General features: G+C 48.4%; 1 protein-coding gene across 2 annotated transcripts in view; it reads left to right on the forward strand.

The window, feature by feature from the left end:
* The window catches only part of MRE11 (MRE11 double strand break repair nuclease), a 594,456-nt gene that overhangs the window by 187,567 nt on the left and 383,210 nt on the right, over window positions 1-23,679 (forward strand). For both annotated transcript variants that reach the window (XM_077484966.1, XM_077484967.1), the window contains exon 9: window positions 14,086-14,257. In XM_077484966.1, the coding sequence (XP_077341092.1) occupies window positions 14,086-14,257 (172 nt within the window). The remainder of the gene's footprint in view (window positions 1-14,085; window positions 14,258-23,679) is intronic.

The following is a 23,679-nucleotide window of genomic DNA, read 5'->3' on the forward strand; positions in this document are numbered from 1 at the left end:
TTTTAATCAGTTATTACCATGCAAAAGTAGTGGTGACATTCTCATTGTGTTGTGCATAGGCTGTGCAGAGAGTAGAGCTGGGGGGCAGGCCCCACCCATTACAGACTCCTTGTAGAGGGAAGGGGGTGGAGACAAGACCAGTCACCCTGCACAAGGGGACAGAGCAGCATTGACTGGTCTTTATCACAGGAAGCTCCTGAACAGAAGCAAAGCTTCGAATTGGATTAGCATATTGCTAAAAAATATATAGTATGTGCTAAGAAAAACTGCATAACCACTCATTATCTTGATTTGTTTGAGCAGCAACAATCTAAATTTACAGAGTAAAAGCAGTATTTACAAGTTTCTTCCATCCAAAAACATGAATTTCAAAATAGAACTCATAGAGTCATCACACTTTATGCGCTATGCCAAACCTGATGTGACAGGGAGGTGACTGTAATGGATTGTTACCTAGGTAGAACAGTACACAGAAAATGTAACAAAATTGGATAATATAACTGAAAATTTGCTGTGATGAGATCTGAAAAAGTCAGCCAGCTGAGAAGCCTTTTACACCATTTATAGAACAGAAGTTCTCAAACAGTTTCAGCATGCACATGTATTCCTAAATGTGGCTGTACATTTTATCATCAAAACACTTTTTTGTTGAGTTTAGTCTCAGAAATTAGGAATGCAAGGAAACTCAGTTTGGGTTAACAGTTTCCTTCTCCTTTCCTTCCTGCTGTTCTTGCTGTCAGCAGCTGCTTGGTCATACTCTGCACCACAATAATCATGATATACTCCACATTTCCACTGTGCACCCCTCATTCTATTATATATACACATCAGTATTTCCTACTCAGTACACGCCATGGTCTACTTCATGGTATACTGAAGTATACTGCAGCTGCTGACTTTTAATAATCGGACACTTGCCTGTCCCAGGGTCCAGCGATGCGGGGGAACGAAGCCCCGCTCGCCCCCCCCCCCCTCCGCTCGGCGGCGCCGGCATTGCAACTGTGTAACTTCACAGCCGGGCACCCACTGCGCATACGCGAGCGGCGCTGTGATTGGCCACGCAGTCATCTGGGACCTGTCACGTGTCCCAGATGACTGACAGGAGGGAGGGGGCAGAGCTGAGCCCTTCCTGCGCTGAGGGGAAGTGATGTCACCAGCCCAGGCACTGAATGAGGCAGACTACGAGGGACCCCCCAGCAACAGGCATTTAGAGGTGAGTTAAAAAAAAATCCAATTTTTTTTTACATTTTATTAGGAATTTTAATCTTTTTTGTTTGTGTAGAACACCACTTTATGTAGTTTTCTTTTCTTGTGTCCTCAGGAGATCCACAACATGTGCTGAGGGCCAATTTAAAAAACAAAGAAAAATTCTGCTTAGGCCAAGCTGTGGTGTCAGCCTATTGCAGTGTAAGAAGTGGGCACAGACTCTGCATTTATGATAGCATTGAATATTGGGCAGCAGAATCACTGCTCTTTCATTGCGAAGGAGAAGATCATAGTGTTGGTTGTATGCCTTGACTTTTACATGTGTCAGTTGTTTAAACTGCCTGCTGGTTATTTAATTGGACTTTCATTAAAGTGACCCATGCTATTCCAAAAGTACTGGTGTGTAGAGGGTGGTGTAAGCACATTATGTTTGGGGGGTTACTAAAACTGGAGCACACAGAATTTGTGTTTAGTAATCAATTAACGTCCAGGTTTTTTTTTTTGTCAAATAACTTTTTATTATTTTAAAGTGAAACATTACACGTCAAACACTTCAGTTCAGCATTGGGGGAGCGGAAAAAAAAGGGGATCAGAAAAATTACAGGGGAGAACATACCACAAAAGCATATTGGCCTACATAATACAGCCACCTGGAGCAGGTACCAGCCAGGCCAGGTATAGCTATTCACAGACAGCTTGTTCTGCAATACATGTAAAACAGGGATACAGTCCATCCAGCAATAGATCTATCCTCCAGACTTAACCGCCAAACCAGGGTTGCAATCCGAGGATACGTGTGGTAGCGAATAATATAAGACACTTATAATACACTTTAATCCAAACAAACACCCCCCCTCGAGGGGGGGGGGTCTGGAAGAATAAATGGCATAGGAAAAAGGAAGAAGGGAAAAAGAAAGAAGATGGATAGAAAGAGAGAGGAAAGGGGTACCTAAGGATAGAAAGAAAGATAGGGAGGAAAGGGAGGGGGTATGGGTGGGTAGTCATCCGAAAACTTCCGCTTGCCTGTCAGGGTCGATCGTCCTTAAGATTCCAGTGGTTCCAGACTGCGTCGTGTGCTTCCAGCCGGTCCTGTATCCTGGCGGTCATCCGCTCCATAAGCTCCACATCTCTGATGCAGGCGTATAATGCGTCCGGGGTAGGGGGGTGTGTTTTTTTCCAGTGGAGGGCAACCAGACACCTCGCTGCGGTCAGGATGTGGCGGGATAGTTTCTGTAGGGATTTGGACAGTTTGGGGAAAGGGACACCCAGTAAAAAGTGCTTTGGGTGTAAGTCCAGGGGTTGGTCCAGGATACTGGCCAAGAGCGTACGGACTTCCGTCCAGAAAGGGACTATACGAGGGCATTGCCAGTATATATGCAAGAGGGTGCCCTTATGTCCCACACATCGCCAGCACCGGTCTGTTGTAGAAGGGTAAATAGCGTGCAGGACGTCCGGGGTCATGTACCAGAAGAACAGTATTTTGTATGCGTTCTCCCTGTAGAGCGTACACATGGAGCTCTTGGATGCCTGCGACCAAATCATCCGCCATTGCTCCTCCGTGAACACTTCACCCAGAGCCTCCTCCCATTTAAGCATGTATGCATGTTTGCCGTTAGGGCCCATAGGAAAGGCGTTAATTATTTTATAAATATCCGATATCATCCCCTTCTGTGCCGTACCTGATGAGATTACTATTTCAAACATGGTAGGCGGGGAGAAACGGAGGTCAGAGGATATGGTCTGGGCAAAGTGACGGATTTGCAAGTAACTATAGAAGCTCTGCCGGGGGAGGTCAAACCGGGATTGGAGTTCAGTGTAAGTCAGTAGTCTCCTAGTTCTGGGATCCACCAGAGATCTCAGCTGGAAAAGGTTCCGGGAGGACCAGGGGTGTTGCATCTGGCGAGACAGGCTATCTGGCACTAGAGGGTTGGATATAAAAGAGGTCAGGAGCGATTTAGCTGAGGTCAGGGCAAATGCCTTGGAAGATCGACGCCATAGGTTCTGCAGGTGGGACATAGGGCCCAACAATTGGGACTGAGGGATCGCTGCCGCCGCACTCCAGAGCATACTATTAGGGTGTGTAGGGGCCAACCACCGGGATTCAATTTCCGACCAACGATTGTGGGGCCTCTGGGTAGTCCAGGAGGCGACCGCGCGGAGTTGGGCAGCCTGATAATATCTGACTAGGTCCGGGAACGCTAACCCCCCATCCGATTTGGAGGCTGTCATGACCGAACGAGGTATCCTGTGCCTTTTATAATTCCATACAAATCGAAGTAGGTCCCTTTGCAATTTTTTCAGGTGAGAGGAGGGGACTGGAATGGGGAGGGTCTGAAAAAGGTAGAGGAGTTTCGGGAGGATGACCATCTTCACAGAGGCTATTCTACCAAGCAGAGATATCTGGTGTTTCCGCCATTTTAGCACGAGACGCCTAATATCTCCATAGAGTGATGGGTAGTTTGCCTGATAAAGGGAGGTATAGGTTGGGGTGATGTTTACCCCCAGGTATCGAAGGGAGGTGGACCTCCAATGGTAGGGGAAGTTGGATCGTAAGTGTTCCACCTCCAACGGTGGAATGTTAATCGGAAGGGCTTCAGATTTCGACGCATTAAGTTTGTAACCCGATAGCTCACTGTAACGGTCCAGCTCCATGTGCAGGTTGGGCAGGGATATTCTGGGTTGGGTAAGAGTGAGAATTACGTCGTCCGCAAATAGTGATACCTTAAACTCCTGGCCTCGCACCGGAATCCCTCTTATAGCCTGGTTCCGCCTGATAGACGCCGCCAGGGGTTCAATACAGAGGGCAAATAGTAGGGGTGACAGCGGGCATCCCTGACGCGTGCCGTTGGAGATGGAGAAGGGGGAAGAGGTGGCAAAGGGAGTCTTCACTTGAGAAGACGGGTCGGTGTAAAGATGTTGTATGGCTCGCAGAAAAGGTCCCTCCATCCCTATGTGGGTCAGGGTGGCGAAGAGGAAGGGCCAACCCAGTCTATCAAATGCTTTTTCTGCGTCCAAGCTCAGGAGCAGGGACGGCACTTCCTCCCTGTTCGCCACCTCGACCAGGTCTATCACCTTCCGGGTGTTGTCCCCCGCTTGTCGGAGGGGGACAAAGCCCACCTGGTCCTTATGGATCAAAGAGGGTAGGACCTTGTTAAGGCGCATAGATAGCAATTTAGTAAAAATTTTTAGGTCCGCGTTCAGCAGCGCAATGGGTCTATAATTCGCACAGTGGATGGGGTCCTTATCTGGTTTGGGGATTAAGGTAAGGAAGGAACGTTGCATATCTGGGGGGACGGGTGTTTTCTGTAGAAAAGCATTAAAGAGTCTGCTCATATGCGGGGCTAAGAGGGGAGAAAATGCTTTGTAATATTCGTAGGGCAGCCCGTCTGGGCCTGGGGACTTATGTGCGGGGAGGGATTGAATGGTCTCTCCCACTTCGTCTTCCGTGACGGGCTTGTTCAAAATGAGCAAGTCCGAATCTCTAATTTTGGGAATGGCGCTGTCGGACAAATACTGCTGTATACGCTGTGAGACCTCCAGCGACACTGGGGTGCTAGGGATGTCAGGACTATTATAGAGCTCTGCGTAAAAGCCCGCAAACGTATCAACTATGTCTTTGGGGTGGGAGACAACCGCATTAGATCTAGTTTTTATCTGGTGTGGGGCAGAGAGAAGGGTTTTGTCTTTGAGCTTCCGCGCTAGAAGGGAGTGTGCCTTATTGCCCCTGTCGTAGTATGTCTGTTTGATCCTCAGAAGGGCCTTCTCGACGCGGCGAAGCGCCAGGTCCGCCAGCGCCGTACGCAAATTAACAATTTTCCTAAGGAGTGGTACCGTCGGTGAGGCCTGCAGGTTCTGCTCTAACTGTCTAAGTTCCTTCTCGGTGTTAAGCTTGGTGGCCGCGACGTCTCGCTTCAAGGCCGAGGAAAGCGCAATGCATCTACCCCGCATCACCGCCTTATGGGCTTCCCACACAGTGGAGAGGGGGACGTCTGGGGTCAAATTCTCAGCAAAATATTGACGCAGGGTCGTGGTTAATTCCGATTGAGAGGGAAGGTGCTGAAGTAGGAAGGTGTTCAGCTTCCAATTGTATGGCCGGGTTATCGGGGGGCCTATATCTAGGGTAAGTAAGATCGGGGCATGGTCCGACCAGGAGATCGGCAGGATAGATGCGGCACGCGTCACTCTCAATGTAGCATTATTAGTGAAAAAATAGTCAATTCGAGAGTGCATGTGGTGAGGGGCTGAGTAGTATGTGTACTGCCGATCCCCGGGCCGGAGAGCCCGCCACGCGTCGAACAATGCATAGCGGCGAGTGAGTTGCCGAAAAAGCCTCGAATCCCGAAGGGCTCTAGGCGGGGGGACGCGGGTGGGCGCTGTCTGCCGATCAGCCGTGGCCGAGTGAGCCAAGTTAAAGTCTCCTCCCACCACCAAATAACCGTGGTCTTCCTTAAATAGTCGCGCAAAAACCCTGGAGAGGAAGCTATGCTGATGGACATTAGGGGCGTATAGCGTGCACAGGGTGATCGGCCGTGACTGCCATGTACCCTTAAGTATCAGGAAACCCCCCCGAGGATCGCTGTAGTGATCAACATAGGTAAAGGGTGCTCCTTGTCGGATCAGGACAGCCACCCCCGCTCTCTTGTGGGATCCCGAGGATAGATACACCAGCGGAAAGCTCCTGGAGGCGAAGGCAAAAGATCCCCCTTTGTCAAAGTGCGTTTCCTGAACCAGGATAATATCCGCTCCCGACTGTTTAAACTCCCTTAGTGCCAGATGCCGTTTCCTGTTTGAATTTAAACCGTGAACATTCATAGATAGAATCTTAGCCATCAGTCAAGTCCGGGGGGGGTGGGGGGGGGTAGGGGAGCGGTCTGTGTTTAGTAAATCTTACCCGACCACCACGTCCAGGATGGGCCGCCAGGAGCCAGGAGCAGACGCTTTCCGGTCGTAGGGCCCCGCCACTACGTGTCCGATCCCTGCAGGCAGCGGAAGGATGACAGAGGAGAGAAAAGAGGGGGAAGTAGAAAGTGAGAGAAGGGAGAAAAACATTAGTACCACAAAAGAGGCATTGCATTGAAAACATGGGCCCATAACCGGACCAAACAAAAGGCAATATACGGCCCCGGGTAAAAAAGTTATCCGGGACTACGCGGATTCCCAGGGGGCCACCAGACCCAGGGCACAAGGCCTGGGCCTGGCGGCCGCATAGGAGTCCAGGTCTCCTCATTCAGGTCCTAAGGAGGAGTAGAGGAGCTTAATGTGTGTAAAAACTTGAACAGGAACAGAGTCACTAAAGTATAGATAATATGAATAAAGTAACTAAAAATGAAAAGCAACCCCAAAAAAAAAAGGGGGTTAGAGGGAGGGTCGTGAGAGCAAGGGGGAACCCACTCTCCCGAATCTCCCAGCCAGCAGCCTAAGTGCGGTTGATTGTTGAAAAGGCACCAAAGGGGAAAGGGTAATGAGTGCAACTAGAACTAGGGCAAAACAACGTCTGATCTCTACGCCGCTAAGCGGTCCGGGACGCTGCAATTCTTCATCTCCACCGGCAACAGGTCGCGGAGGGCCAACTAGGCCGTGATGAAAAAAGTTAAAAGTCACTTGGAAAAGAGAAAAAGGGGGATGAAGGGCCGGGATCTTCAGCCAGGGCCTTGCCTCTTAGGTTTGTTTTGCGTGTCCCGGTTTCTGGGTCGTTGGCGTGGGGGGACCTTTTGCCACAACTTCGGAGGGGTGGGTTGAGTAGCGATGAGGTCCCAATCGGGAAGCCTGGGTGGGCGGATGCCCAGGTCCTCGCAAAAAGTCGGCAGATCTTCAGGGTATCTCAGGGAGGCCGATTTACCCTGATGTTTGGCAGTGAGGCTAAATGGAAAACCCCAGCGGTACTGGATCTGGGCTTCTTGCAGGGTACGGAGCAAGGGTTGGAGAAGTCTACGTTTTTGCAGCGTAATCCAGGAGAGGTCCGGGAAGAGTTGCACTGGGTGGTTCCGGAAAGACACCTCTCGGGCTAAACGGGCTTGTCGCAGGATATCCTCCTTGAGGTGGAATGAGTTGACTCTGCAAATAAAGTCCCTGGGGCCAGAAGTAGCATTTTTGGGGCGTAGGGCCCTATGAGCTCTGTCCATCTCAATAAATTTAGTGGGGGGTTCTCCGAGGAGAGTGTTGAATAGCTCCTGCAAGATAATCTGAGCGTCCTCTGGGCCCTCCGACTCCGGAACCCCACGTACTCTGATGTTGTGCCGGCGCCCCCTATTGTCCAAATCCTCCACATGGCGCTGCATATCTCTCAGGAGCAAGTGGTGTTCAGCCCCTTGCGTTTGGGTTTTGTGGACCGCAATTTTGGTTTCTTGTATCTCCTCTTCAGCCATCTCCACCCTGTCCGCAAGGTGCTTAAGGCCCGAGTGGAGCGTTTGTATTTCCGCCCGACACGTGGATTTGACATCTTCAATCAGTTGTTTAAAATCCTCTTTAGTAGGGATCGCTTGTAAGTATTGTTGCCACTGAGGATACGGTGGTGTTGTGGTCATGTCTCCCGGGTCGTCCCGGTCTGTGTGATGACGTGGCGGCAGTGGTCTAGGGTCCGCGGGGCCTGCAGTACGTGAGGGGGGGGCATGCTCAGGGAGAGAATCCCAGACCCCCGGCCACTCTGAAGCACAGGCCAAGGGAGGTGGCTGGTGTCGTCCCCTGGTATCCTGGGGTGGAAGGGCTGCGGACCCCCCCGGATAAGCCGTCATCCCTGGTCGTTCCCCGCAATCACGTGTGGGGGAGGGGTGCCCCGAGGTGCCCAGCTTCTGGGACTTAGGTGGGGGCGACCCCGAGTCATGGTTCAGCAGGGGTCCGTCCATTCCCCCGGGCCCCCGGTACGTCCAGATCAGGGGCTCCTCAGGGGGGGGGAGGGCAGGAAAGTCCTCGGCTGCAAAAGAGAGGGGGGACCCCTCGGACCCAGCACTGGAGTCCGGGGGCGTCCGGAGCAGCCTGGGCAAGGCCAGTGAGCACTGAGTGTCCGGAGGTGGGGGGGACCTACTGCCAGAGGGCCCCAGGCCTAGTCCACCCCCCTCCCCGATCTGTCCAGCCCCGCTCAGAAACTCCTCGCCGGTGTCTAAAGCCGCGGACGTGCGGTGGGGGGACTGCGGTGCTGTGCAGCATGGGGTTGGAGAGGGTCCCAGGGAGGGCCTAGTCTTGTGCCCCGGCGGCGGCGTGGTAGGCCGCAGGCCTAGCTGGGCGGCCTCGGAGGCGGGCGGGACCGGGGTTTGACTCACCGCACCGAAGGCCTCCGGGCCCGGGGACGTCATCTGCGGTGGTCCTCGATCCCTCGGTCCGTGCTGGATGTGCGGATGGGCCCTGCAGGCTGGAGAAGGAGCCCGCGCCGGCGCGGCTGCGGCCGCCGGCGCCATTTTGGGAGGCCTGGCGGTCGGGAGCTCCGTTGTGGAAAAAAAGGACCGGAGGTCCGTGGCAGTACCCAGCGACGGTGCGGGAGGTCCCTTGGAGCTGGAGGACCGTGTGGCCCTAGATTTCCCCATCGGATGGAGCTGGATTCTCCCCTTTGGTGCGATATAGCTGAGGCTGGTGGGAGAGCAGGGGACTTAGGCTGCCATCCGGGTCGACTTCCGGTCACGCCCCCTAACGTCCAGGTTTTATTGCTAAAGCTTAACTGAAAAAGCTGAAGTTGGGAGTTTGGAGCACAATTTTGAAGCAAGATTGGTTTCTGTGCACTGCTGGACCAGTTTTAATAAACCCTCTCCATATGTTACAGTTCTGCAAAAAAAAACTAAATAGCAGCTGTGAAAAATCTTTTAGGCCCCTTTTACACATGCGGACCATTTAGTCAGTTCAGTCACGTTTTTTCAAAGATAAAGTTTTAAGTTTACATCAGTTTTTTATAAGTTTGTCTTCAGTTTTTCATCTGTTTTTCCATCAGTTTTGTACATCTGCCAGCTAGTGTCCTTAACCACTTGAGTCCCAGAGGCATTTTTTGGGCAAAAACAAACTCTGTCTGACAACTCAGTCTGTTTACATCGTTTTTTTTCATCTGATTTGATTTTTGAGCGGAAGAAAAATAGGATTTTGATCCATTCCAAAAAACAGATGTTGACAGAAGCAGATGTAAATAAATGATCATCCATTTACATCAGTTTTTCCATAGAGATGCATTGATGTCCGTTTTTCATCTGTCAACAGATGGATGAAAAACAGACAAGTGGGTCTGCATGTGTGAAAGGGGCCTTATAGGAGTGGGACCCCTTTCACACATGTGGACTGTTTGTTTAATCAGTGCAGTCACAGTCAAAGAAAAAAAATGGATGAAGTGTACATCATTTTTTTTTATATCCACTAGCTAGAGTCCTTAACCACTTGAGCCCTGAAGCCATTTTTTCATGCAAAAATTGGCTATTTGTCCATTCACATCAGTTTTTCATTCAATCTGTTTTTGTTTTTTTAAACAGAAGAAAAATGAGGCTTTGATTCGTTCCAAAAAATGAATGTTGACAGAAGTGGATGTACACAGATGTAAATGAATGAGCATCCCGTTTTTCAATAGAGCTGCATTGGTTACATACAGGCGGTCCCCGGGTTACAAACAAGATAGGGTCTTAGGTTTGTTCTTAAGTTGTATCTGTTTGTAAGCCAGAACAGGTACCTTTTTTAAGTGTATCTCCAGCCAAAGAAACTATTTTTAAGCTTTTTGAACACCCCTGTAACATTTGTTTTGCTGTCTGTGCCCCTATTCAGAAGATTTCACCTCACTTGGATTTTGAAAATGTTGGGTTGTTGTTGAAACAAGCCTTGGTGATAAAGCTTCAGTGGAGACACCTTTTTCCCATAATAACTCTTACAGGAGAGAATTTCCCTTACTAGGGATAGATTTCCTCTCACTTCCTGTTGTCTCCCTCTGTTTGTAAGTAGGAGTTTGTAAGTTGGATGTTTGTAACTAGGGGACTGCCTGTAGTTACTTAGTTGGTAAGGTTGCAAAATAGACACCAGTCCATCCAGTTCAACCTGTGGTGTGTGTGTGTGCATGTGTTTGTCAATATCAAATTGTATTTCTCCTATATTCACCGACTGACACAGCTCCTCTCTTAGCCATTGGGTTGTTACGCCACCTTTAGGAGAATACTAGGCATTACATGTTATGTAAAACACAGAACTTTCCAGTTCCACCCAAGGGACGGTCCCTTAGGTAACAACCCCCCAGCCTGCCATGCAGTCACCAGTTTTATTTTGCCTAGTGAAGGAGAAGGACCTAGGAACCCTGACGGACACATCAGTCCATCTTTTTTTCTGCAGAAGCTTTGCTTTTTGCGTAAGACGATAGATCCTGTGATCTGCTATCAACAGCCGGCTGGGTAACAGGCTGGATATCCTTATCTCTGTAGTTTCCCCAGCCTGGCCATCGAGCGTGTGCAGACCAGAGCTCCGCGCTGTGTTGGCCACGACGAACCTCAGCTCCAGAGGTGGTCGGTGAGCTGTAATGCTCCGGGCACACATATGACCGGGCTACTGATGTCTGCATCACAGTGTGCTGAGGCCAGCAGCCACCCTGTACTGATCAGAGAGTGGGTCTGTAATGGAATGTCTCCCAGCTCTTCAGGACTGGTAAGTACAGCTCTCCCAGCCTCGGTGGGGCTGAGCAGCTGGGCATTACCTGGGAGGTCGATTCGGGGGTCCCTCGCCTCCCTCTCTTCTCTCCCTGTCCCTATCTTATCTCCCCCCGTGGGGGATGAAGTGCGTGGCTGACTAGCAGTGTGTGTGTCATGTGCAGGGGCTCTCCAGAGGGGGGCCCTCACCTCTGGGGGGCTGCGCTGGCTGGCTGTGCCCTGAGTCCTGTTTGTCATGTCCCTGGGGGTGCCTGTGATCTTTGCTGCGCTCATCACCGCCATTTTTTAGCTCTGTCCCTCATGGTTTCAGTGTCAGTGGCCATCTTAGGCATGCTTTCCTGTGCTTTGGCTGACATTTTCCTTGTGATTTGTCCTTACACTGGACACCGGCAGCCATCTTCTAGATTTCAAAATCCTGTCAAATCCACCTGGAAATGGTGGCCGACGAGACCGCCATGCCTTTCTTTGGACAGTAGCCTAAATACCCCCAGATGCAACGCCCATTCTCCTGGGTCCAGCATCTGGCGACTTAGATAGTCTGCCTGCCAGTTCTTCACTCCCGGGATGTAAATGGCCGACAGGGCTGATACATGTCGCTCTGCCCACCGAAGTATGTGAGCGACCTCCCGTGCGGCAGCTGAGCTTCTTGTTTCTCCTTGGTGATTGACGTATGCCACTGCAGTGGCGTTGTCTGACTGGATCCTGATCGGACGCCCTTGCAGTCTCATCGACCATGTGGAGAGGCATAGCCTGATTGCTCTTAGTTCGAGCAGATTGACCGGCAACTTGGATTCCTCCATCGACCAGAGGCCCTGAGCCGACTGAACCCCCAGCACTCCACCCCAGCCGGATAGGCTGGCGTCCGTTGTGATCACCGTCCATTTCAGAAGCAGGAGCGACTTCCCGGACTAAAGCACCGGGGACCTCAGCCATCAGGTCAGGGAATCCCTGACTAACTGGCTCACCTGGATCTGTCGATATAGGGACAACGGAGATTTGTTCCACTTTGTCAAAATCTCTCTCTGCAGGACTGGTGTGGAATTGGGCATATGGTACTGCCTCGAAGGAGACCAACATGAGTCCCAGGACTCGCATGCAGAAGCGAAGCGATGACCACGACCACTTGCGGTTCATCAGCAGTTTTACCGTGGCTCTGAGAGCCTGCAGCTTGTCTGAAGGGAGAAACATTCTCGCCTCCCTGGAGTCCAGCAGCAAGCCTAGGTACTCCAGACGCTGAGTTGGTACTACCATCGACTTTTTTAGGTTCAACAGCCACCCATATTCTTGCAGGGTCTTCTAATTCTGAGGCGGAAGATGCTCTCAGGAGGAGATTGTCTAGGTATCCCACGATCGCGATCCCGCAGCAACGCCAAGACTGGAGCCAATACCTTGGTAAAGACTCAGGGGGCTGATGCCAAACCAAAAGGGAGAGCCACAAACTGGTAGTGGGCTTCCCCGACTGCAAACCGGGCATTTGTCTCCCTCGAACCATGGGCAGGAAGTTGAGTGAGGGCAAGATGGCCCCCTCTATGCCCTTGGAGGACCGGAGTGACATCTGACGTCACTTCTGCCTAACAGCCTTAAAGGGTTTTTTTTTTTTTTAAGTAAATGTAAAACTACATTTGTTTTAAATTTTTTTTTGCTTTTAAGTGTAAATGTGAGATCTGAGGTCTTTGACCCCAGATCTCGCAAAACATACAAAAAAAAAAAAAAAAAAAGGTCCTGTCATGCTTATTTTTATTACAAGGGGTGATTATATTCCTTGTAATGGGAATAAAAGTAATTTTTTTTTTTTAAAGGTACAGTGTAAAAAAAAAAAAAAAAAGTAAAATATATAAGAAAAACATTTATTTTTTAAGTGCCCTGTATCTCCGAGCTCGCATGAGGAAAATCGAATGCATAAGTAAGTCTTGCTCACTTATGTAAACTGTGTTCAAATCACACGTTAGGTGTCGCCCAATCATTAGACCGAGAACAAGAATTCTAGCACTAGACTCACTCTGTAACTCTATGGGTAACGTGTAATTTTTTTTAAAGCGTTGCTTATTGAGATTTTTAAGTACTGTAGTTTGTCGCCATTCCATGAGCATGTGGCATTTTGAAGCATGATGTGTTCAGTATCTCTTCACTCGGCGTAACGTCATCTTTCACATTATCCCAAAAAAAAATTACTGTTTTGTTATTTTTTAGCTCTTGGAAGTGTCTTTTTTTTCCAAACAAATTGCGTTTGAAACACAGCGGCGCAAATACAGCATGACATAAAATATTGTAACAACCACCATTTTATTCTCTAGGGTCTCTGCTAAAAGTAATATATATATATATATATATATATATATATATATATATATATATATAAAATAATGTTTGGGGTTCTCAGTTATTTTCTAGCAAAAAATACTAATTTAAACTTGTAAACAACAAATATCAGAAAAAGGCCTGGTGGCCTGGTCCTTAACTGGTTAATACAGATTATACTCCCTTTCTCTATTGGCTGTTTTTTTTTATATATTTGCTGAATAAATGACTAATGGGTAAAGGGAAGCTTAAAGCGGAGGTCCACCCTAAAGTGGACCTTCCGCTCATCGGAACCCCCCCCCTCCGGCGCCACAATTGGCACCTTTCAGGGGGGAGGGGGGTGCAGATACCTGTACAGTACAGGTATCTGCACCCACTTCCGGGATAGCTCTCTGCGGAAAGGGGCGTAGATTACGCCCCTTTCCGCAAGTGCCCCGCTGCCTGCTGGGAAACACACAGATCCCAGAGGCAGCGGGACCATCCTTATTGAGCAGCGCGACTCGCGCATGCGCAGTAGGGAACCGGGAAATGAAGCCGAAAGGCTCCATTTCCTGATTCCCATACCCAAGATGGTGGTGGCAGGACCCGAGAGACGATCTAGAGATCGGCTTCGGGTGCCGACATCGCGGGCGCGCTGGACAGGTAAGTGTCACTATTTTAAAAGTCAGCAGCTGCAGTATTTGTAGCTGCTGGCTTTTAAAAAAAAAAAAAAAAAAAAAACTCGGAGTCCCGGCGGACTCCCGCTTTAAGGAAAGGAAAATTCAAATAAATAAAGCAGATTTTTAGAGTTTCAGCTGCTTTTTAAGAATCGCTATGATAGCTGTGACATGAGAGATAGAGCAGGAAAGAGCTTAGAACAGCCTCTATTCACGGATACTGTTAGATGGGATAACAACAGGGTTACTTTAACAAGTCTTATGTTTTTGATAAAACATTTTTATTTATACTTTTTGGAACTCCCAACAGTCTCTTTCCTTTCATTTTCTAGACATGTAGGTTTATTACGGATCAAAAATAAGAAAATGAACATGCAGAAAATCCCTCTGCAAACCGTGCGACAGTTCTACATCGAAGACCTTGTTTTGGCTGATTACCCAGACATATTCAACCCTGACAATCCTAAAGTGACACAAGACATTGAAAACTTCTGCGTAGAGAAGGTAGTTTGATATTATTTTAGTTGATTCTTTGTTTACCATTCTGCCATCTCCCTGACTTATGTTGCTGTATACATACCTTATTTGCAGACCTTGGCATTCCTGTGTGTACAGAATATATTTTATTGTTGGTGGAACATTTAGGAATGCTTGTTTTTCTTTGTTACAACCTACAAAGGTTGTTTACTGACAAGGGGTTGATGTGACAAGCCTACACAAGTACTGAAGCATATGTGGAGATACAGAGAGAATCAAAATCATAAAATGTTGTATTCTGTTTGAAAACAAGTTGGGAAATACTGCATAGACGCTAGAAAAACCTCTGGCTAGTATAACAAAAAACATTTTTTGAAGGGTGCTTTCAAGCATTAAATATAATCAACTTGTGAATTTCTGATTCCATTTAGTAAAAACTGAATCTTATTTTCTTTAGCTAAGTCTGCTGCTCTAGCTGGAGTGTGAGGTAGGTTATCTGAAATCAGGAACCTACTACTTGTCAACTTCCAAACTTTGCACACTTCATACTCAGAAGATGGAAAACGATGGGGTTGGTTTACTAAAGGCAAATAAACTGTGCACTTTGCAGTTGCCCTCTTCAAGTCAAGTTGCTCCAGTAAATGAGGCAAGGCTTTGCTTGGCAAAGAATACCCAATCACATGCAAGGAAAGTAAAAAAAAAGAAAAAAACATTTTTTCTTGAACATGATTGGATGATGGAAATCAGCAGAGCTTCTCATTTGCTAAGCTCTGGAGCAACTGTATTTGCAGAGTACAAGTTGAAAGGCCAGCAAGCAACAGCCAGGTTCTCATCCCTTACTGCAGGACTAGAACAGCTTGGACAGGCACACTGGGTTAAATAAGCCCATCGGCTTGCTGATTGGACACCACAATGTAGCTGCAGCACAATGACAATGTTGTCTCTCTGCTTGTTAAACTCTTGTCTCCTTTACAGATCAGGACAATTCCAGGTACTTAAACTAGTTGCATTTTAAAATATGTTGAATTATGTGTTCATGAAAGAGATGTACTCTTTGTGATGTTTTGCCTGAAAGAAGTTCAGCTTTAAAAATTTCAGATATAGTAGAGCATGTATGCTTCTTTATGTTCAGCAATGACAAACCAGATAAGAAACATATGCAGAATCTGAAAGATGTTGGTGAGATTTTTAAAGAAACATATGTAGAGCTTTTATATTATTATGGTAGCAAAATACTAGTTTGTATACCACTACAGCCAGGGCTCCTTACCTAGTATTGATCAAATTGAATGGCACGTGATATTGCCGGACCTAAGCCTGCAGTGATACTGGTTTTCACATACTAGACACATTTCACTGATTTTAAATACAGCATACAGCACATTGGGCTTATTAGTTACCACTTCTGCTTTGCAGCACTAGGGTCATTGATTCAAAGTTTGCATGTTCTGACTGTGATTACATGGATTTCCTCTGGGTATTGTGGTTTTCTCCCACACCCAAAAAACATGCCGGTTGGTCAAATGACGGCGGGGCTGTTCGGCTTTCATTCTGGGATGACGTCATATGATGGCGTCCAAGAATGGCCTCTCTTGCACGCAATGCAGTAAGCGCGGCCGTCCCATGTTGCTAGGACACGGTGCGACCCCCAATCTTTGTGAAGAGCGACATCCACCTCTCTTTAATCATGTGGTCGGCTGTGTTCAATCACAGCCGGTCACATGTAAATGCGGAGATGCCGGTAATCGTTGCTCCTCGCCTCACACTGACAGATTGTGTGGCAAGGAGAGTTGATCAGCGGCAGCTCCACTCAGGGAGACATCTACACATGTGATCAGGGCACTGATCATCAGTGCCCTGATTACAATATAGTGCCAACAGTGTCACCAATCAGTGCCCACCAGTGGCAGCAATCAGTACCCACCACTGCCCAAAAGTGCCACCTATCAGTGCCCATTAGTGATGCCAGGTAGTCCTGCCTTTCAGTGCTGCCCATCACTGCTGTGGATCAATGCCCATCCGTGCCACCCATCAGTGCCCATTAGTGCCTATCAGTACCACCTATCAGTGCCCATAAGTGCCACTGCATCGATGCCCACCAGTGCAGCCTTTCCGTGCCACCTCATCAGCGTACATCAGTGAAGGAGAAAAATTACTTAGTTACAAAGTCCCACCTTTCTTGTCCCCCCTCCTCCTTGTACTTAGTTACAAAGAAACACAGACGCTAAGTAAAATATAAAAAAAAAAAAGAAAAAAAACAGCATTGATTAAATACCACCAAAAGAAAGCTCTATTTGTGTGAAGAAAATGATAAATAATTTGGTTTGGTACAGTGTAGCATGACCGTGCAATTGACATTCAAAGTGTGACAGCACTGAAAGCTGAAAAATGGCTTGGGCAGGAAGGGGGGGGGGGGGGGGGTGTAAGTGCCCTGTAGGCAAGTGGTTAAATGTGACCCTCTCTAAATTGGCCATAATAAGTGTATTTATGCATGTGATGTGGAATAGGGACCTTAGATTCTAAGCATTAAAAGGGCGAAAATGGATGTGTACAAAATGTGTAATGTGCTGCATAAATTGTCAGCGCTGTATCAGAAACACAGAGCTATATGCTCTGCACTGATAACCTGGATATCTCCATTACTCCAGTGGATTATAACCACATACCACATTTAACTGCATACTCATTCTATGGTTGAGTGCCTTGGGTCTGTTTGTTGCATTTTTCGCAGTGCCGTATAAATACCTGTAATAAATAAGTCACGTTTTTTTTTTTGTGCTAATGTAGGAAACTATTTGAACAGGTGGCTGCATCTTTTTTTTTTTTAATCAAATAAGTTTTTATTGCAAAACATTGCACACTTGGTCCGTCCATTGCTGCCTGGTGGGAACCCTGTGTGTTATCCACAATCGTGCTATTAATTTCCTGGCTACATATAATAACCGAATAATGGCTGTATGAGCCGAAGGCGTTAGCGATTCTTCGTCTAGGGCTCCCAACAGGCAGATCAACGGACACCGCAGAATACTAACAGAGAATACAGAAGAGATAGTGTCGAGGATCTCACCCCAATACCTTTTTAGTTTTGGGCACCTCCAGAACATATGCAGGAGATCACCATGGTCCCACCTACATTTTGGGCAAAGGGGGATTCCCTAACACCCCAGCTGTGCAGTTTAACTGGCGTTCTATAAACCCTATGCAGTAGATATAGATGGGAGAGTTTATGGGAGGCCGAGACCGACACCAAGGGAGCGGAGGACAAGCAAAGGTTCCAGGTCTCCGCGTCCATAGGCCCCAGGTCCGCCTCCCACTTCTGCCGACATGGGAGATGTGCCCGGTCTTGCATTGCATCAAGAAGCATGTCATACCCTCTAGATATCATACCCTTTCGTTCAGTTTGCATTAATATCCCATGTACTACAGCATGGTCCGTCAGGCAAAGCTGCACACATCGGGATTGCGCCTGTAGCGCTTGTCGTAACTGTAAGTATTTAAAAAAGTCCCTACGCGGTATGCCAAACTCAGCCTGTAGTTCCATGAAGGACTTCAGCACCTGTCCACTATACAGCTGTGAGAGGTACCGGAGGCCGCTCCTTCTCCAATTGCCAAATCCCTTGAGCTTAAAGAGCTCGCCATAGTTAGCATTCCGCCAGATAGGGGTGAGACCAAGAAAACCACGTATTTGTAGCAGTCGTTTAACATGGGACCATAAAGTATTCAGTAAGATAATAGTTGGGGAACTCCTGTCCATATGAGGGAAGCCAGCTTCCAACCTGGACAATGCCGTGTCCGGGGCGTCAAAGTCATCAAGTAGCCTACGTATCGGGTCCAGGGGATCATCCGACCCCCAACCACCCAGGTGTTGTAGTTGTGAAGCCAAGAAATACAATCTAGCATGTGGTAGTGCCAACCCCCCCTCGTCCCTTTTGTATTGCAGGGTAAGTAAGCTAAGCCTGGCCGTCTTCCTACACCATATTAATTCCCTAAACTGAGAGTGAATTTTATCGAACCAACGTTTCGGGATCCAGGTCGGCGAGTTATGACAAACGTAGAGCAATTGTGGAGCCCACACCATTTTTATAAGATTCACCCTTCCCACTACCGATAGCGGTAGTTTGCACCAAGTTTTACATTTCTCCCTGAATTTAAGTAATAGAGGTAAAAGATTCAGATTGGCGTAGTTCGTCACCTCAGGGGATACCTGTACCCCCAGGTATTTAAAGGACGCGACCGTCTGTATCATGTTTGCGCATGGGGGGAGAGGTGCCGTTAAAGGGGATAAGGGCAGTAATACAGACTTGTCCCAATTTATTGTGAAACCGGATCATGTACCAAATAGGTTAATCAAGTGCATAGTCGCTGTCAGGGAACCCTGTGTGTCCCCTAGGTAAAAAAGTGTGTCATCCGCGTATAGTGATACCACATCCGTCCCAGTGGGCCTGCAAAATCCAACAATGTCCGGAGCCGACCTCATTCTTGCTGCCAGTGGTTCAAGCACCATGGCAAAGAGCAGGGGCGACAAAGGGCACCCCTGTCTCGTGCCTCTATACAGCATGAATGGTTCGGAAAGTTCTGCGTTAGCTCTAATTCTAGCCATAGGCCTAGCATATAGTAGTTGAACCCAGCGGATAAAGGTATTGCCTAACCCCATCCTCTCCATCACCTTCCACAAATAAGGCCACTCAACGCTATCAAAGGCCTTAGCTGCGTCCAGTGAGAGGATGGCCTGATTACCGGGGTTATCTACAGGGACCTGTAGGTTTAGAAATAAACGGCAAATATTTTGGGCAGTCGAACGTGTGGGAATAAACCCTGATTGATCCCTATGGATCAGTTTATGTATTACCAGGGACAATCTCATTGCCAATACCCGAGCCAATAGTTTAACGTCCGTTGTGAGCAAGGAGATGGGCCTGTATGCGTCCGGTGATGTCGCTACCTTGCCCGGTTTTAGGAGTACAATTATGATTGCTTCGTTCATAGAAGCAGGCAGAACCTCTGTCTCTAGGGCATTGTTAAATACTCTCAAAAGAGTGGGCAGTAGAACACTGCCGTATCGCATGTATACCTCGGATGGAAGGCCATCAACCCCCGGAGCTTTGTTATTATGGGAGTGTTCCAGTGCAGAGGCCAATTGTGGCTGCATCTTTTAATGAACATCAAAACCCCATGTATCTGCACCTGAAAATAAATGGAATTAGCAGCGTTCTGGTCTGTGACTGGAACTTCCCCCAATATAAAATGCAAATCATTGGAGGGAGAATTCCCTAGGGAACCCAACAATGAAGACCTCAGTGAAACTGGGAAACAAGAAATAACAGCCAAATGATCGAGGAAAGGAGACACAGCAAAAAATCGCATATGCTGGAGTATATTAAAATATAAACTCAATTTCACTTCTTACACCAAATTTACTATACCCCAGCATGTCTGTATAAGATGGGTAGGGTAGATTCACCAAAATGTCACCGCTACCATGCTGCAGTGGGTGACTATTTTCATATGATTTGGTTGTGCCCCTGTGTTGAACAATTTTGGTTTTTAGAGGAAAGGTTGGCCATTCCAAATATCTGTTCTCCAGTGCAATGTCTGTTGGGGGACTTTGGAGAAGAGGACCTGACTAGTTCTAAAAATACCCTACTGAGAATAGTGTTCTTCCATGCCAAAAAAGCTTTGGCGTTCAAATGGAAAAAACACAATATACCTCCATCTGTTTAATTTTGGGTAGACTTAAGCAATAAAGCATTACTGCTGTAAAAACTAACATACGCCTCTAGGGGATGCCCCAAAAAAATTGAGAAAATATGGGCGGAGTGGCTCACTTCAGTCTCGGGAGACATTGACTTTAAAGTTGACTACAAGGACCAAATGGTGCTAAATGGCGTGGGGTGATGTACCGTCAAACATAATACAGGGTGGTTTAGTTAAAAAAAAAATGTTTGCCTTCAGTGTAGGTATAAAGCCATACCCATATACCTGATATTTCAGATATTTGTTTGTGCTTCATGCATGTTATTCAAATAACCAGATGGACATATCATAGGATTTCTGTCTAGGTTCGACTTTATTCATTTTTCTAGATGCCGTATTTGCCGGCGTATAAGACGACCTTTTACAGTAAAAAAAATGAGCAAAAAGCGGGAGTCGTCTTATACGCCGGATATAAAGCTGGGGTTATCATATGCCAGCCGTCCACTGGATGTTAAGCCCTCCGGATACTCGCTGAGTGTGCGGTAATACTGTATACATTCAATATACACCGCTGAGCCAATCCCGGCGAGCGATGTATTCTATTAATGAATACAGCGCCTGCTCAGATTGGAGTAACAACCTCTGCAGCCTGCTCGGATTGGCTGTAAGAGTCAGAGCTGATGATGTAACAGCCTCTGCCAATCCGAGCAGGCATTGTATGCAATAATAGAATGCATAGCTTGCCGTGATTGGCTCAGGGTGGTATACTATATGTATACTGTGAGACAGCATGTTACCCGGCGCCAACTTCGTTTCTGAACATACGGAATTCCCGCACAAGGGGGTCGTCTTATACAGTACAGGGAGTACAGCACAAAACCAACTTTGAAAAGTAGGGGGTTGTCTTATATGCCCAGCCGCCTTATACGCGGGCAAATACGGTATAGATGAGATCTACATTACTATACACTTGCATAATGCATTTTCTCTTATATTCACCGACCGACACAACTCCTCTCTTAGCCATTGGTTGTTATGCACTATTACACGGAAATACTAGGCATTAGTTGTAATACAACACTCAGAACTCTTTAGTTCTGCCCAGGGAGCGGTCACTTGGGCAACAACCCTCCAGCCTGCCATGCAGCCATCAGTTTTATTTTGCCTAGTGAAGGAGAAGGACCGATGCTTTTTTCTGCAGAAGCGTGGCTTTTTGCTCAAGATGATTGATCCTGTGATCTACTATCAACAGCCGGCTGGATGACAGGCTGGATACTCTTATCTTTGTAGTCCCCCCAGTCCAGCCATCGAGCGTGTGCAGGTCGCAGCTACGTGCTAGGCAGGCCACTACAAATCCTCAGCTCCAGAGGTGGTCGGTGAGCTTTTATGCTCCGGGGCATACATATGACTGGGCTACTGATGTCTGCGTCACAGTATGCCGGGCCAGCAGCCACCCTGTACTGATCAGTGAGTGGGTCTGTGATGGAATGTCTCCCAGCGCTTCAGGACTGTTAAGTACAGCTCTCCCTGCCTCGGCGGGGCTGAGCAGCTGGGCATTCCCTGGGAGGTCCATTTCGGGGGTCCCTTACCTCCCTCTCTTCTCTCCCTGTCCCTATATTCCCCCCTCCCTATGGGGGATGCTGCATGTGGCTGCTGAGCGGTGTGTCTCTATGCAGGGGCTCTCCGGGGGGGCTCTCACCTGGGGGGGGGGGGGGTTGCGCTAGCTAGCTGTGTCCTGGGTCCTGTTCTTCATGCCCCTGGAAGGTGTCTGTGAGGCCATGCTGATGTCCTGTGCAGCGCTGTGCTCACCGCCATTGATTTCTCCCTGTACCTCATGGAGCTGCTTTCGGTGCCCATTTTAGGTGGGGCAAGGCAGCATGCTCTCCTGGGCTTCAGCGGCCATTTTCCTTGTGATTCCTATTCAGAACGCCGGCGGCCATATTTTTTGTAGCCTGAACACTTTTTTTAGTGTTCTCTACCGGCAGGCAGCATGTGCTCCTGTGCCCTCACAGCCATTTTCCCTGTGTTTTATGTCCTTGTGCTGGATGCTGGGCAGGCATTTTCTTGAAGCCTGAGCACACTTCAGATCGGCTTTTAGCGTCATTTGCAGCCGCAACACAGCACTGTTTCCTCTGCACCTGGGAGCGAACAGGGACTTTGGGCACTACCTGCTTAATAGCGCAGAACTCCTCAGGGTGGTGAGTCCAGCGGGAAAGAGCCACCCAGCCAGCGGCAGTAAGGAGGGTGGGATTGTCACTGTCCTAAGTCCCCTTCGGGTGGCAGACAGGGTAGGGTCAGCATGGCTTCAGAAACTGGTATTTCTTCCCCCGAAATCTAGGCAATTGTAACCGGGTCACCTGCGGACGGCACGCTCCCTATGGCCACCCTTACGGCGGTCCTCAATTAGTTTGTTGCCAAGGTAGAGATGGTGCGTGGGAAGAAAGGTGCTAAAAATGGCCCCTGCCCCCCCCCCCCCCCGGTCCTCTGGGGAGAGCTCTGACGCAAACTTGGGTCCTGCTGAGGCCAGTGACCCCTGCTCTGTCTTGTCAGATGACGCTGACCAGGACCGTTCGGGCAATGAGGATGAGTCCCCGTCCGGGTCCGTGCGTGACAAAGCACTTGTTGGAGCACTTATCATAGCTGTGCGTGATACCCTGAAGATTCAGGAGCCAGCAGATCCCTCTGTTGATGTAGCGGTCCCCTTTGGGTCCCACAAGCCAGCATGTTCACATAAGGTGTTCCCGTATCTGACTTATTTTGACAAGTTCATTTACAAGGAATGGGATCGCCCGCAACTAACCTTTTCGGTCCCCAAATCCCTGGCAGTGCGTTACCCTTTTGAGGAAAGCCTTCTCAAGAAATGGAACTATCCGCCCAATGGGTTCTGCGATCTGATTTCCTCCGGCTACAAGATAGAGTTCCTCTCTTGGCCGCCAAACAGATTCTTCCCCTCCAGCATACCCGTATCTCCGGCTCGCCAGGAGTCCATCTTGGGGGCAGTAAGGGACCTGCTGAGTCATGGGGTGGATGTACCGGTTCCGGAATCGGAAAGTTTCCAGGTATTCTACTCAAATCTCTTTGTAGTTCCCAAGAAGGAAGGGGTATGTCCAATCTTGGACCTAAAAGCCTTCAATCACTTTGTGAAAGTGCAGAGGTTTAGAATGGAATCAGTTCGCTCAGTAGTCGCTGCACTCCATCAATGGGACTCCCTGGTGTCCTTAGACATCAGGATGCGTACCTGCACATACCCATATGCCTTCGGCATCAAAAGTTTCTGCGATTTGCAATTGGGGAAGCCCACTACCAGTTTGTGGCTCTCCCTTTTGGTTTCGCATCAGCCCCCCCGAGTCTTTACCAAGGTATTGGCTCCAGATTTGGCGTTGCTGCGGCAATGTGGGATCACGATCGTGGGATACCTAGACAATCTCCTCCTGAGGGCATCTTCCGCCTCAGAATTAGAGGAGGATGTGGCGATCACCTTTGCAGACTATGCAAGAATTTGGGGGGCTGTTGAACCTAAAGAAGTCGGTGATTGTACAGACCCAGCGTCTTGGGTACTTGGGCTTGCTGCTGGACTCCTTGGGCTTGCTGCTGGACTCCAGGGAAGCGAGAGTGTTTCTCTCTTCAGACAAACTGCAGACACTCAGATCCGCAGTAAAACTGCTGATGAACCACAAGTGGTCGTCGCTCCGTTTCTGCATGCGAGTCCTGGGGCTCATGGTAGCCTCCTTCGAGCCAGTACCATATGTCCAGTT

The sequence above is a fragment of the Lithobates pipiens genome, unplaced genomic scaffold (genome assembly GCF_037356315.1).
Source record: "Lithobates pipiens isolate NorthernLeopardFrog02 unplaced genomic scaffold, aLitPip1_a1.2 Scaffold_17, whole genome shotgun sequence".
NCBI lineage: Eukaryota > Metazoa > Chordata > Amphibia > Anura > Ranidae > Lithobates > Lithobates pipiens.